Source organism: Anas acuta, chromosome Z, assembly GCF_963932015.1.
Source record: "Anas acuta chromosome Z, bAnaAcu1.1, whole genome shotgun sequence".
NCBI classification, from domain to species: domain Eukaryota; kingdom Metazoa; phylum Chordata; class Aves; order Anseriformes; family Anatidae; genus Anas; species Anas acuta.
In genome coordinates this window covers 63,194,739-63,210,798 of record NC_089017.1, presented here as the reverse complement: position 1 = coordinate 63,210,798, position 16,060 = coordinate 63,194,739, and the positions used below count along the sequence as shown (strand labels likewise).

The 16,060-nt window shown below is 45.3% G+C and overlaps 1 protein-coding gene across 3 annotated transcripts in view; it reads right to left on the bottom strand.

Annotated features, from left to right (window-relative positions):
* Positions 1-8,156: 8,156 nt before the first annotated feature.
* Positions 8,157-16,060, bottom strand: part of DGKQ (diacylglycerol kinase theta) — an 89,909-nt gene continuing 82,005 nt past the window's right edge. For all 3 annotated transcript variants that reach the window (XM_068666130.1, XM_068666131.1, XM_068666132.1), the window contains one exon: positions 8,157-16,036. In XM_068666130.1, coding sequence (XP_068522231.1) covers positions 15,938-16,036 — 99 coding nt within the window. In that variant the 3' untranslated portion in view covers positions 8,157-15,937. The remainder of the gene's footprint in view (positions 16,037-16,060) is intronic.

Sequence of the window (16,060 nt, the reverse complement as noted above, 5' to 3'; positions counted from 1 at the left end):
AGACAGTGAGGGAGCTGCGGGCTCGTCCACTGATACTCCTGCTTCACCAGAGGCCCCCACACCACTACAGCCATCGCAGGCCTTTGCTGTTTCACCCCCTGGTGACCTGAACATGCCTTTTGACCCAGGCTCTGTTGGCCTTGAAAAGGAGATGGAAATGTTTTCCTTCGATCCAGGAAGAATAGGATACATAAGGTCCAAAGGCCGAGTTGCTGAACAACTTAAAGTGAGACATATTGCTCCCATGACTAGCCCTGGAATTCTCCGGTGTTTGTAATCAAGAAAAGGAATGGAAAATGGAGACTTTTATATGATCTGAGAGAAACTGATGAAGTCATGGAAGGATTCCTTCAACCAGGATTACCAACTCCAACTATGCTCCTCCAGTCATAGACATTAACAGTAATAGACTTAAAGGATTGTTTGTTAAACACTTGCCAGAATTCAGAAACTTTGCCATGTTTCTGTTTCAATTGATACCTTTTCTGATTGTACATATGTATAGGTGTACTCGGGTTTAGTATGTAAAAGCAATGTTCTGTATGTTTAGAAAAAGTTTGATGTTTGTGTGTGCGTGTTGGCACAGACTCCCTGCGCACCCAGCACTGTTTACTTGCCTTTTATAAATATTACTAAATTCAGATTGAGTTGTATCTTCATTTATAACAGTACGATGATTCAGCAATCACAATATAAATTCACATTACACTTCACAGACTACTGCAATTCCAGTGTATTGTCAAATTGCAGTGTAACTGTAAATCTCATTATTCATCTCCAGAATATGCATTTGGTCACATTACTGACTGGCCCTAATTGCAAAGAAGACATATGCGGGTTGCCACCAATTCAAGCCTGGAGTTCAGTTTTTATAAGTCCTTTGTTCATTGTTTTTGAGGTATTTTGAAGTACTTGCTATTATGCTTGCTCAATTGTACCCTATTATACTTGCTAAATTACTATCATAAGGCAAAGAGAGAGAACATGTGCTGCTAAAGACTGTTAACAGTCCCACAGGTGACATGTGGGTGAGCATATTTTTTTCTTCCTCACCCTCTGGGTCTGAAGGAGTGAACTGTGCATACCTGCAGCTTGAGGCCATAGCCACTGCAGAGCGAGGTCCTTCTGGCAGGGTGTGCAGAAGGCACCTTGGGCTTCATGGTGTTTGTAGTGCAACTTCACCAGCTCCCAGGCAAAGGCAGAGTCACCGCAGGCAAAGTCGCTTCCTGAGAGATGACAGGGCTCTATAGAAAAGTAAAACAATAAGCTGAATACTGGCTGCAGTTACCTGTGTAATGAATAAATAAATATTGATTAGTCATAGGATCATAGCATTTAGCATTTATTACATACACAAGTCACATTATGTATCTGTATATGTATACATTATGTGTACACACAGCAGTATGTACACCCCCTAAAACTAGTGTCGCTCTGCTTCAAGTCTGCATTTCTTGAAGTCAGAGACAGCCAGTTACACAACTGGTTTTTATGGTTAGCTGATTCCAACTGTCTAAAACAAAGGCACCCTCTGGTTCCCTCTGGTATTGAGATGTGTTTGGCTGTTTTTCCAGCAATTGCGGTCAATCACTCCATTATTCTCCCTGAAGCCTCGAGGACATTCAGCCTCTCTGTATCTCCTCAGAGCATTCCTCCCCTGCCTGTGTGTGGTGGGGGATGAAGGGGTTCCTGAATCGGTCATGCTCCCCTGGCTGTGGTGGGAACTGAGCGCCTCTTTGGAGATCACCAGATACTGGCAGCTTTTGTGAAGCTTGTCCTGATGAATGCGTGGAGATACAGCCTAGACAGGCAGGCCATTGCTGGGGACATACAGTGTCTTCTTGCCAAGGTGCACCAAGCAGCTCCTCCAGGAGCTTATCAGCTTTTTGGTCCTTGCACAGCCTGGAGGCCTACAAACATGTGGCTGCTGTGCTCCTGGCAAGCATGAAGAAAACCCCTCAACCTCACCAAGCCTGGCTGCCACCACAGAGGTGGCTACGCCTCGGTGCCAGCCCTGGTCCGTTTTAGACTGGTAGCCCTCAAGTCCCTGGGCATAAGGAGCTTCCCAGCACCCCAGCTACCAAGGAGGAGGAGAACAAGCAGTCCCCTAGGTTTATTTCCACCACAGCAATACATGGTCATGGCTCCAGCACTGGGAAGGAGTCTGGGAGCAAAGTCATAGTGCTAAGGAGATGGTCAGAAAGCAGACAGGAGCAGGCAGAGGAGACCAATAAAAGGGCAGAAGAAGAGGTTAGGACACTTGCAAGTCACAAAATAGCCAAAGAGGCTTTGAAAGTTGTGAGAGAGGCCAGCAGGTCTCAAAGCTGCAGAAAGACTTCATCAGGAGCAGCTAAAGGAACAAATGCAAGAATTGTTTGTCTGGAAGAAACAGTACTCAAACCAAGACTAGAAGCTGGGGGGTGAGGGCACACACTGATGGATGGGTATGGGACACTCAGGGCATGGGGTCAGGGACAGCAGACTTAGAGAGACACATAGGGAAGGGTGAAGGAGCATCCATTGCTTTGATTCCCCAGGCAGTAAGAAAGAGCTGTCTTGTCCCCAAACACTTCTTTCTCAGAGACTTCATTGTACCATGCTCCTCAAAATGTCTGTGGATGGGAATAGGGGTGAACGAGGTGTGTGCAGCATGAAGCTTGTCTCTACCCTTATCAGTCCAGCCAGGCCTTTCTCTCTGTTGTGCAACCTGTTCAAAGTCCAGATAAAACGTTATGGAAAGATGGGAACGGACTCATTCTCAATGTGTTTCTTAAATGAGAAACAATCGTTTTCTGTTCTACTTTTTGGCATGTCTACACAGCCGTGACAGTGAAGTCCTGGGTATGGAACAAAAACTTAACAACCTGTGCCTAGGCAGTGCTTTGCTGTGAGATGACCACACGATGGAGAGGTACCCAGGCAGACTGCTGAGGATTCCTGCAGCACACAAACTGGAAACCCCGAGAAGCAGTTCAGGAAGCTGCTCGTTGATGTTTCTCAGCTCTTGGTTAGCAAGCCCTGGAGCTGGGAAGGTTTGCCCTCAGCCTGACTGTGGCCTGACGGCTGGGATTGTGCAGGGTGAACAGAAGCAGCTTCATGAGCTCCCTCGCTCTGCTCAACCCTGGCAGCACGTCTGTTTGTGTGAGTCCCCCGGCTATGCAGCATGGTCTTGCTGCAGACCGAGCACAATGCAAGGAGCAAAGACATCCACATGTCTGCCTACATGCTTTTAATTATCACTTGGTGAGTTCCTTGGCCCTGTGCAGGTAGCAGAGGAACAGTGGAGCCCTGCAGGAGGCCTCGTCGTGTGGGTAATATCAAGCACTTATTACACAGGTGGCTCTGTGTTTGCCCACAACTTTTAAAGGCTCGAGCCTTCCCAATAAACACACAGAAATCAATAAATGTACAACAGGTCCAGGTGGGGTTCGGCTTGCGCTGGCTGAGGCTGGCCCTGGGCCAGGCAGAGGAAGTGAAGGGACGTGTCCCTGGCTGCATTTCTGGGCCTGACGGGCAGAGACCCAGACCAAACGACCTTCACAGCCTGGTGACTGGCGATGCCACCACCACCACCTCATGCCACCACCGCCACCTCAGATGGGAGAGGCACTTCCACCAGCGCCTCCTCTGCCTCTTCAGGGCATGCACTGCCCTGTGGGTGTGTGCAGGTGTGTACACATATATACGTGTACCCGAACACACACAGACTGCTCATGGAGCGGGCACACAACAGGACACAGCTGGGTGTCTTCACCGCCCAGCACCTGAGGCAAGCCCGGCCATTTTGTGGGCGGCAGCTGCCATTTTGTCCAGCGCCACAAGGCCGCCTCCTCAGCACCAGGAAGTGCTGTGGTGGGAAAGCACACAGCATGTGCACACCGTGTGTGCTCGGATAGGAACACACCTGTAAAGGAGGGCATACCTGTGTAAAAATACATTTTTTTTTATTCACTTATCCATAGATGCAGTATTTAGATACATACATAAACCCACATTTACGGAGAAAGACACATTGAATACGTATAAACATGAAGGCATAGGTTTAAAGTGGATGAGATTCTTTAGCCAGAGATAATAGAATGAATAATTACATATTCATAAAAAAGTAATTAAATAAAAGCAGAAGAGGGTCTGTGTGTAGGTGATGGCTGATGCCGAATGCCAACACCACTGGCTCTCTGTGGGGACAGCATCCCCTGCACCCCTTGCCTGGGTGAGCTGGGGCAGCGCCGGCACCCCGTGAGCCGGAGGAGCCATTCTGCTGGGCTGGCACTGCCCGCATGAGTATCTGCAGCGCGGGCGGCTTAGGGAGCTGCTGGGCCATCGTTTCTCTTTGTGCGCTGCTCGCTGACGGTGCAGGGCAGCGTTTACCATCCCCATTGTGGCCTCGATTGTGCCACTAATCCCCCGCAGGCCCCGGGGCCGGTCAGCAGCCTGGCTGGCGTGGCCGTGAGCAGCATCGGGCAGAGCGATGGCCTAATCCCACTGTGGCACCGCTCCCTGGGGACAATGTTGGGCTCAGAGCACCTCACTTTCCAGCAAGACCCACCGGTGATGCATGCTTCAGCAGCAGGAGGCTCTTTGGGGAGCTCTGCTGTGGGAAAAGGCTCAGCTTTTTCTCTCCACCAAGGCACGGCACCAACACTCAGTTTCTCCTCCAGGTGGGATCAGCAGCTGCTGGCCCGTGCTCTCCACGCTGCACATGGGGTGGCACCAGCTCTGCTCCCAGCACTGGTGATGGGCGTCCAGGATTAACAACACCTCCTGGTGCAGGGAATCGCCCCATGGGAAGGACAGGTACAGGCACCATGGGGAAGGCAGCGTGAGGGACCATAAAAAAAAGCTGTGGAGTTGCCCAGGAGAACCTGCACCCTCATCACCTCCCTTACTGCCTTTTTATTTCCTTCCCCAAAATGTTGATTGTTTTGGAGGAGGAGGACTTTAGAAAAATAAGTAAATAAATAAATAAAATAAATAGATTAAGTTACACATCCACAGACCAAATAGTTACATTATAGGCATTTTTGTGTAACTACAGTCCACCATTGCTCTTACAGTGTTTTCGACCAGCAGCAGTGGCACACCCGGTGGGCCAGGCAGGGTTTCCCGAAAGCCTCCAATAAACCACTGTAAGGTCTGTCTATCCTCAGTCGGGAAGCAAGAGGGCAGCAAGCTCCAGTGTAACAGCAAGCGCAGTTAGCTGGGCAGCAAACTCACAAAGCTGTGCCCAGCACAAGAGCGGCTTTGTTTATGCGTAAGAAAGAGTAGTCAGAATTAAGGTCCATGCTTTGGTGTCACGGTACTTCATTGACACTCCTTCGTTTTGTGCCAGCACTCAGCTGAACACTTGGCAGACAGCTGGCAAGTAGTTATAATTAACAGGAACTAACCCCGTCGGCAGGCAGGTGTAGCTGACACTTTGGACAGGTTATAGCAGGCTGGGGTTTAAAGTTTATGACCAGATCTGCTGACACACCACGGTTACAAATTTAAAGACACTGAAAAAAAAAAAAATCCACATTGTGTTCACTTAAAACCCGAGGAAGCCTGAAAAACTGTTAGCTCTTTGAAAAGGAGAGCAAGTATAGCAAGCCACTGTACAGAGCTCTCCATAGGACTGAGGAGGAGTCCGGGGAAAGGAATGGCTAATGAGGATTTGTGAGTAGGGTGGAGATACCAGCAGGAGCCAAAGGCTCATGGAGAGAAGGGCCAAGCTGTCCCATTTTGCTGGAGAGGTGTGGGAGCATGGCCTTCACTGTGAGCTGGTTTGTGGCTCTTGTGGCTGGGTTAATTCTTCCAGCTTGGCCAGCTTGAAGCAGGAGCAGCAAGATCCACATCTGATGTCCTTGCTGCTGGGGATGTTTGTGCCTCCGGAGCTGCTGTGTTTGCTTGCGTGGGCTTTGGGGGTTGCGGGAGGGAGGAAAGCTGCTTGGAGCCAGGAGGTGCTGGCCTCCAGCCAGTTTGCAAGTGAGCAGAGGAGTGACCAGCACACCCAGAAACCTTGGCTCTGAGCAGGCTCTTCAGTAGCAGGCACGGACTGAGCAGCACTGTCCTCACAGCAGTGCCAGCACTTGCCCCGACAGCCCTGGAGGCACAGAGCTGGTCCATGCCCCATTTCCTGCTCTGAGGTGAGGTGCTGTCCTTGTGCAGGTCCTCAGCACAGGTTTTCTGACCTCCACTCTACTCTCCCCTCTTTTTATTCACTGGAAAGGAGTCCATGGCAAAAACACCCCACAAATCACAGTGAATTTCTGGGTCACCTGGAAGCTCTTCCACTCACATTTCTTTCCTGGTCCTCCTCTTGCCCTTTGCCAGTTAGAGAGCGCGCTCTGGTTTGGGTTTGGGTGAAGGTTCAGAGACCTCCCTGCATGTGGCTGAGACTGAGCATTGCCCTCAGCCTGGGAGACGCCTGCAGGTGTGATGCCAGAGCCTCCAGCAGTGCTTTGCTGAGGAGGAGGAACACATTTTCATCACTGCCTGCTTCTTCCCCATTACTGGAGAGTTAAATTGATGTCTCTTTCTTTTCCAGGGCTGTGCACAAGGATGGATTTTGGGTCGTGGCTCCTGACGAGAGTTCACCAGCTCACTGCATGTTGACCACAAGCCCACCTGCAGCATTTGGAAAGACGGCCCCGCACTGAGAGCTCCCTGGTCCTCGAGGTACATGTGTTTTACCTGCTGGACACCCCAGCTAGCTCCCATAATTGCATATTTGAAATAAGTGCTGGGTTGCAGCTGTAAACATATGTGTAAAAGTTGAAGAAGTGGATAGAATTTGAAAACTGATATGTTTTAGTGTGCCGCAACACCACTTGAACCCGAATAATTGGAAGATGTGTCTTTGCTTTTCCCAGTAGTAGAGACAGGAGCATTTTCCTTCCATTGTTAAAGCAAGCTGGTAGGCATGCAGCTTGGTTATGTCATGAGAATGTCTGTCTTTCTTTTTTCTTTTTTATTTATTTTTATTTTTTAATATATATATTTTTAATATATTTTATATATTATATATATAATATAATATATTTTATATATTTTAATATATATATATATATATATAATTCTTTTTTTTTTCCCCACAGCATTTTCACAGAATCACAGAATCTCTAGGTTGGAAGAGACCTCTAGATCATCGAGTCCAACCTCTGACCTAACACTAACAGTCCCCACTAAACCATATCCCTAAGCTCTACATCTAAACATCTTTTAAAGACCTCCAGGGATGGTGACTCCACCACCTCCCTGGGCAGCCCGTTCCAGTGCCTAACAACCCTTTCAGTAAAGAAATTCTTCCTAACATCTAACCTAAAACTCCCCTGGCGCAACTTAAGCCCATTCCCCCTCGTCCTGTCACCAGGCATGTGGGAGAACAGGCCAACCCCCACCTCACTACTGCCTCCTTTAAGATATCTGTAGAGAGCGATAAGGTCGCCCCTGAGCCTCCTCTTCTCCAGGCTGAACAAGCCCAGCTCCTTCAGCCGCTCCTCATAGGACATGTTCTCCAGGCCCCTCACCAGCTTCGTCGCCCTTCTTTGGACCCGCTCTAGCACCTCCATGTCCTTCTTGTTTTGTTTGCTTGCCATCTTTTCCTGGGACAGTAGTCCTGAATCAAGTTATACTATATATGCTTTTTAGATGTGATTGTAGCTACTTTGAAGCTTCTTGGCTTGCAGACCAACACGAACAAGGTGCACCCTGAGACGCTAGGGCAAGCACAATCCCTCCCCTATTTTTAAAAAAATTGGGAAGAAACAATCCCCTCGTGCCAGGGAAAGGGCTGATGGAGCAGGGACCTCCGAAGTGGAGATGCCAACGTGATGGACACCACGAGAGGCAGTCCTGGAACTACAGGGAGGGCAGGGGCTGTCCAGCCACAGTGCTTCCCATAGAAGTAACAGCTCCAGAAGTGCTTGACCCTTGCTGAGCATGTGCATATGTAGCAGTGTGGGCATCATTGTAGCAACTAAAACCTAAGAAAGGAACCAGGCTGCTACAACGCAGCCACCCTCCTGCCACCCAGCCTGGAGCACCACCCGGCCTCACACAGCAAGGCTATAGAATGCTTAACCCAAGCAGCACCCGCTGGAAACCAGGCACATTTCCCTCCCACCAAGTGTACTTCACCGTCTTCAAAGAAGCACAGCTACTCCACAGACAACCAGGGTGGAACAGATACTGTATTTTTCACAGACAAATCCTAGTTATAGATCTCTGGAACTTGTAAATAATACTTAGAATACAGAATTTCAAATCAGTGCAAAATGTACAGTCAAATTAAACACAAACATTGCCAAATATATACAGAATTGTTCTCCAAACACAACCCAAGGACAAACAGATGTTTAAATATACGAGGAAGGTCCATCTTCTATAAATTACTTTTTTTTTTTTAAACCAATTAGTAGATTAGGTATGCTATTTGTAGACAAATTACCACAGCATAGTGATTTGCAAGGCAGACACTGAGAAACAAGTTACATCATTAAAACCCTGTTTCTTGAACCAATGCACAAGTAAATGTGAAAATGCATTACTAGTTTGAGGCACACAATGTGGAAGGCTTTTGAGCACTTGAATGCTTATGCTTACGCTTTGTTTTCTCAGTATTATTAGGCAGGTGCACAAAGAATAAGCATGAGACAACAGCTAAACTGTTTGGTGGTCAGCTTACCTTAGCTTGATGGGCCAAGTTGATTTATTAACGACATATTAGAAGATTCACAAAAACTCTGTAAAACATCTTAGAGTATCTTGATATTAAAACACTCATTGAAAAACTGCTTGAAGTTGGCTGATTTAACCAGAGGTGAAAACCACAGTTACTTAAGCTGTAGTTTGAGAAGAGTTAACACGTGATGAGTGGTTTTTAAGTAGGAGGGACACTGAAATCTACACTAAATGACAACCTCTGTGATGCTTTGCATTCAAAGCAGAGATACTCCTATTAATTAGAACTTGCAGCTTATTCAAGGTATTGATTGCTACTATCTACACCATTGATAATTAAACTATCTCAAGGATTACTTGCTTTTGGCATGTTCAGAAAGCTGGAGTTATACAGCTATTGCTATGATACAGATCCCCACAATTTTCTTTTAAAATAGCAGTGAAGGCATCATAAGCACCTAAAAGTACACAATAAATACTCAGTAATTCTTCAAGCACCTCTTGCTACCCAATTTGGCAAGATCAGCAGCACAAAGAAAGGGATGCCACGGCAAGGCAAGCTGTAACTGTTTGACACAGGGACGGGCCTGATTTATGCCTTATTTCCTTCAGAAAGCAGAAGGACCAACATGTGGCATATCCTGTGGACAGCGAGAGATGTCTCAAAGGGCCAGACAGCCACCAGACATGTAGCATTCCTGCTGTCAAGCACAAGGGCAGGCTCTCTACTCCTTATCTGACAGTGGTTTGTATCGGGAAAAGTTCAGCCTTCGATAGCTGGTGTTTACGTTTGGAGTTGCTGCCAGAAGTGTGATACGGGATACACACAACGTAAATGAAGCCACATCTTCTGAAATCAAGTCTTCTCCTAAATAACACACTTGAGCCACAGTGACATGTTAAAAGAGTGTGTTGCGAGAAGAGCTCAGAGGAGTAACTACACCAGTAAGTGTCCTACTAAAAATACTTTGCTTTGGGATACATCTTTGATATCTACATACATTTATTTCAAGACTTCAGAACAACCTTTTAACAACACTGAATTGCTTATAAAACACTCTGATAAATTATCTTCACAAAAAATAAAGTCAATCTTTTCGAAAACACATTCAATAACAACACTTGTGTCAGTACAAAGTCTGCCCTACGAATCAATGGCAGAAAAGTCATAATCCACATTTAAATTTTTCTACAGGGACATAGCTAGGAGGCTAAACCGGAAGGCAACTATTTTATTAATTGTCATGGGAAGCAGAAACAGCGCTTCCAGAATGCAGAAAGAGAATGAACTGACATGTATAGGTTTACAATCAATAGTCACTGTCCTGTAAACATTGAAACTGCTGGTCTAACTGCGTGTTAAGACTAATACATTGCATTTGTTTCACTGCATTCCATACTTACAATGGCTACACTGTTCAAGAACACAGTAAGTAGCAAAGGAACAAAGGCTTTGAGCTGGACTTCTCCTACAAGCCAAGTGTCAAGTCAGTAAATGTTGACATTATAAATGAACTTTAACATTACTCTAAAGCATTATAAAATCAGACTAAGAAGCCTAAATCTTAGAATAGCAGCCAATTTGTAATTGTTTAAAAATATATGTGAACTTTCAGTCAGTCAGATATAAATACATACTGCGATGTGGGGAAGATACCATCTCCCATTCCCAAGCAGAGCTTTTGAAAACACAGTATCAGAGCTGGGGATCAAGGAACACTGCAAGTCAGAGAAACTCTTAAAACATTAAACAGTTGCATTCTACAAACTTGTGTTCATCGTTACCTGAAAGTGCATTTTTATATCTGTAGAATCATCCCCATATTTACAAAAAAAGTACAAACATTGCAATTTTGCCACACCCTAAAACTATCCAACCTGCTTTTACTGTTAAGTGCAAAAAGTCTGTGAAGTGATACATGCACTGATGGAATACAAGGTCAAGGGCTGAAAACAGAGGCAGTGCTGCCACCACGAATCCCAGGCATGTCAGTAGTTGCTGAATGTTTGCTGCACAGCTACAAAAATGGCTGAAGTAGAAGCTGAAGCAGAAATCAATAAGCAGCTTAAAGGCCAATAGCTAGAGAGGAGTTTTAGACCAGGATCTCCATTCCCTGCCCTCTGCACAACCTCACCAGCCTTTTTTTTCTTTTTTTTTTTTTTTTTTTTTTTTTCGTTTAACCAGCTCACTCACGCCTTTGTTACCAGCGTCAGTATAAAGGTTGGGCCCAAAGGGCAGGAAGGCAGCCTAGCAGGAGAGGAAAATGCAGAGTTCATGTCAAGGCAGCAAGGGAGAGGTATGGGGTGCAGATCGAAAGACACCTATCTCCTGGCAGCTCTCTCAAGGTCACAACGCCAGCGCACCCCCAAGTTTCTGTGCTGGAGCACGGGCAGGTGGCCATGCAACACACACCGTACCTGCACACACAGTCGGAGCACGCTACGAAATACCCATGCAGCTACATCTGTTCTGTCTCCAACATAAGACCTTCTTAGGTGTTGCAGAAGTTCATCTTACCTTCTCCTCCCTCAGAACAAGGCTTCATTTGGAAATGAGGTGGTTACATGCCAGCAGGCCGCTGCAAGGTAACGTGCACGCCTGGCTGCTCAGCGATTCCACAGAACTGATAATCAGACCATTATTGACACAGTACATTATTTGCTCTTTAAAGAACTGTAATCTGCACAATACTTTGAAGAGGGTAACTGTGAAGATTAATGAGCAATTGTCTGGAACAGTTCATTTAGTTTTGTTCTTTATCTAAGTCTTGAAGTTGACTATGCTGCAGCTTCTAGTTTTTAGAACATTGCAACAGCCATTGCCATTGATTTTAAACACACTAAGACTTGATTAAAACCTAGAAAAAGTAAGAGGGGCTCAAAGTGTACACATGCAGATACTATAAACACAGTTGTGCTTTGACTATATTGCTATCATGTCGGGAAGTACACATCCCTCAGAAATGTGGGCTGAGAGCCTCGGTGGGACCAGCAAGAAAGCAAGCCCTGCCTTCTGACCACAACTGGTGAGAGAAAGATCCAGAAGTGAGTGCTCTTTGCAAAAACCACAAAACCACACGCCATTTCCTTTCATGGAAATACAAGGAAGACTATTTTAAGGGTGTGTGCATATATACGCATATGCATATATGTATACACGCATATGAATGTATAGAAATAAAATGCTTTTGGTAATATAACCCAGTTTCATACAAAAATCAATGCAATGAAAGCATCAGCAATTTAAACTACTCCAATCAAGTCTAAAAGTCATGGGAGAAAAAACAGCAAGTTTTCTGAATAGTGTTTTTATCTCAGGGATAAGCTTTTGAACTTAGGTTTAAATTCAAGACAGAGGTAATATATTTACCCATCAAAGCAGATTTTAACCAACTGACCACCTTCTTCTTCCTTGTCTGTGACAGGGGGATATTTGAAATGAACCTTGGCTTTCAGGATCCCTCTTCTCCCCATGCTAGGAAAGTGTAGTAAGATACCAAATAAAGCAGGAAAGAGGCTAGTGCTGCTCCGTGTGCCTGCCACTGTCTGCAGGTGAGCTGAGAAGACAGGGCAGGATGAAGGTGTGCGCTCTAGATGGCAGTGAGCCTGCGTCTCTGCCCTGTCCATGGGTTATGCTTTCTGATTCTGTGTCCCTGATGTTGATTAACAGCTGTCTGTTCAGAACTGAGCCTCCTTCCCAGTACTTTTCTTACTGCCTTATTTAAAGCACTTGGCCATGTGAACACCAGCTACCCACAGTGTTCCTCTCTCCACTCAGTGCCGAGAATCATCTATCAGCCCGCGGTGATGTGAAGTATACTGCATTGTTTTATGTTCAACGTGAAGGCTAAGTGAAAACTGCAGGGAGTTTTATCACCTCTTTTCAAGGAAATCTCACTCCTATGGAAGAAAATCCTAGGCCTTTGCAGAAAATCAGTGTGATAAAAATGTCAGAAAAGCAAACAAACAAGCAAAAAAACAAACACCAAAAAAACAGGTATGATCCCCTTGATATACTGGCTTCTACAGTACCTGAAACTGGAACGTCTTGATAGAGACATTCAACAGAGAGTTTCTTATTTTAAAAACTTTGCAAGAGCTTTCCTATCTCCGCCACCCAGGAATCTGTTTTGTCTTCAAAACGTACTAAAAATCACTCTGTGATGTGGAGAGACCTTAAATGCCAAGTGTGTTTTTCTTAAGATATATTTTCATTCCAGTGTGGCACTCATCTACTCAAACAACACGTGGGAGTCAGTTTATGGAAAAAGAGAAAAGAGAAAGAGAAAAGAAAACTAAAAGCCTCCATATCTTCCATTAGGATCTCCTTGGACAGTTGCAAGGAGAATGTGTTTATATTTCTGTGTTGCCTTACTAACACACTGCTACCCTGAGACAGGCTCCTACAGCACTCCAGGTATGGAAAATCCCAATGGAAGGAAGGGCACGTCACAATGAGAGGCCCTCTGATTAAAATACTCTGGCCCAAGAGTTTCATGGTATTTGAGAGAACAGATACTGAGCAACAGAGACAGACAGCCAGGCCTTTAACGAGCCAAGAACATGAACACTGTCAGTTACATGCTGCAGGATGGTGTCTGTCTGAAAAACAGAGTCAGACAGGCTTATTTACTCGGGCTGTAGAAGATAGCCAGTACCAACAATCTTCAAAGTTTATGCATGTTATCTGTAATGAAGAGTTAGCAGTTTTCCTCTCATCTTTGAGTCAGCAACCATAAAGAAGACCAATCAGTTTTTCAACTACCCCAAGGACAAAAAGTAGCTTCTCTGGCTTTCTGGACAGCTACGAACAGCGATGTATTTAAGATTTCTTCTCTAATTTGTGAGCTGCATCCTGAGAAGGCATAGCCTGAAATACAGCACACCCCTCCTCCTTGCAACACTGGTACCAGGATGCCAGAGGAGCTCCAGTTAATCCTTGCTGCCCAGGTTCTGAAGCTGAGACAATGCCATGGTTAATGACCAGGTGAGTGTCCACACTATCTCCTCCTGTACTGTCCATGCTACTTCCTTCATAGTTTGCATGGTGAATAATGGTAAGTTGTAGTCCATGTGGTAGTACATGAAGATAATTCCTACAAATTAGACTTACAATTGAAATAACAATCTTGAGTGAAAAGAGGAGTCCTCCAAATGCATCTCTACAACAACAGTAGGCACCTGTAAGCAGAAGGAGTCACTGGGCAGCAGGGAGAGACTGCAGGCAGCTGACCTTTTTGCATCTCTGTTACGTCTCTGTTTATAGCCTTAGCTGCATAGCTCTGTCTGATGCTACAGATGAATGTTTTATAGTACCCACATTCACACCCTTGTCTGTACCATAACTGGAAAATATAAAGCACAGGTAACGACCAGATGTTGCTGGAGATGGCACAGTGCTCAGAGTACAGATTGATGTCAACAAACCCAGCAAGAACTACCTAACCACATAATGGTCTCCAACACAGGACAATGGCTTTTGCATGTTTCAAAGGTATAGTGAAGTTTCCTGAAGCAGCTGGAGATGTTTTTCTGGACATGCTCACAAGAGGAACCTTCCTGAAGCTGCCACTTGAGTGACAAATTCATGTCATCCACAGCCAGGTTCGTTACTACCATGCAACAGAGGACAAGTTATCACCCTGGCTAGCTAAGTGGACTCTGATCCGTGCCAGCAGAGCTCAAGTAGCTCCAGGGAGCCAATGCACACACGTGGCAAAAACACACAGGCCTCTTGCTCCACAGCCAACTGTGCTCAGAGGGCATCTCGTTATGATGTTGACCTGCAGTGAAAGGTTAGTCACTGGAGGACCAAAGCAAGACAAAATCAGCACTGATGTCAGTAAAGATGTCAGATGTCAGTGAAGACCAACATGACCACAGCCCCAGGGAGCAGACGCATGTAGCACATTATGGCACCAACACATCAGCTCCAGTGCCAGTCTCCAGCAGGTAGCTAGAAAACTACTGGATCCCTGTGTCTTCAGCAGGTGGGTAAGCACAGAGAAGCGATCTCAGTCTCACAGGAGACGAGAGGAAACCTCTGAGGAGCAAACACACATCCCAGTGAGATGTAATAGTCACCTGGGTCCACAGCTGCTAGCACCACCCACAGGAGACACAGGAAGTCTGGCTAGATTGGTGAGTTTTCATGACAGCTATCACATCCCCAGTTTTCTGAAGCCTACAGAACATTAGATGCATGGTACAGGCTCCAATACCTCCTCAGTTTTGTCAGTGAAGTTACTCTTCAGTATTTCAGTTCAGTTCTAGTTCAGTTCTACTGTATCACTGTGCAAATCCACTTTACTGAACACTAAATGGTACCTGTTTCACACTAATTAGTGACAATTCTTTTAGTCTTTGAACTTGCTGTTAAGTAACAGTCCAACTCTGACAGATAAGTGAAAATGAGATAACACAAGTAAAGGCAAGAAGCAAAGCCTGGTGTCAAAGATAATGGTCTCAGCAATAGAAAACAGTCAGTATAATGTAATACTGCCTCAGGTATTTTTGTTCATTTTTTAGAGTGGTAGCTGCTGAAATTCAAATGTTCTTTAAAACAGGCTATTATCAACTTCAGTTGACAACTTGCTCTAAAAGCTGTTTCCCCTTCACTCACACAGTCTAAATGCTGTGGAAATAAACTCTCTGAAATATTTTGACTCAACTGTTCTAGTACTTTCTTTCTTCCCTGTGCACGGGGCTCCTTTTATAGAAATCATCTCTCCTGTGTTTTGTATTTTTTCTCTTCTACGGTAGTACTGTTTCAGCTATGTTATTTGGACTTATCCAAGGAGTTCTCAGCAGCTCATGTCTTTGCCTTTTTTTGGTTTGGAGGTTACTATGAGCATTAATTTAAAACAACACATTTTCATTTATGGAAAGATACACCAAAACTTATCTATGGAATGATTTTCTTAAAGAAAAAGCTGGGAGGAGGGGAAGAGTCTTTGCAAACATAGATGCAGAAATCTCGGCATCTTGGAATCTCTGTTTGGCCTCAGTTCCATATATATTAAAAACTGGGAAACGATTTATGGAAAAGCAACCCAAAGTAAACATCTCAAATGAGGCAAGTGGTACATAATAGTTATTTGTAACAATGAGGCACTATCTTTCAAAGACGACGCAGAACCCAGTACTGTTAAAATGCAATGAAAGGCACGCTCCTAAGCAACCCTTCTTCACCAGCTGTCTGCACCCAGTTTTACTGAACCATCTCAGTATCTACAGTAGTTGTGCTGCTTCGCTTCCGAGCACAGGTCTCCACTTAGCGTCCTCCTTCAGATACTGCCATGCTATCCACTCTCATCTCTTTCAGGCTTCCAGTTTTTTTCTGTTTCTGCTTGGACTTTTTCAACATATGTACCTAAAACGGAAAGTTTTTGAAGAA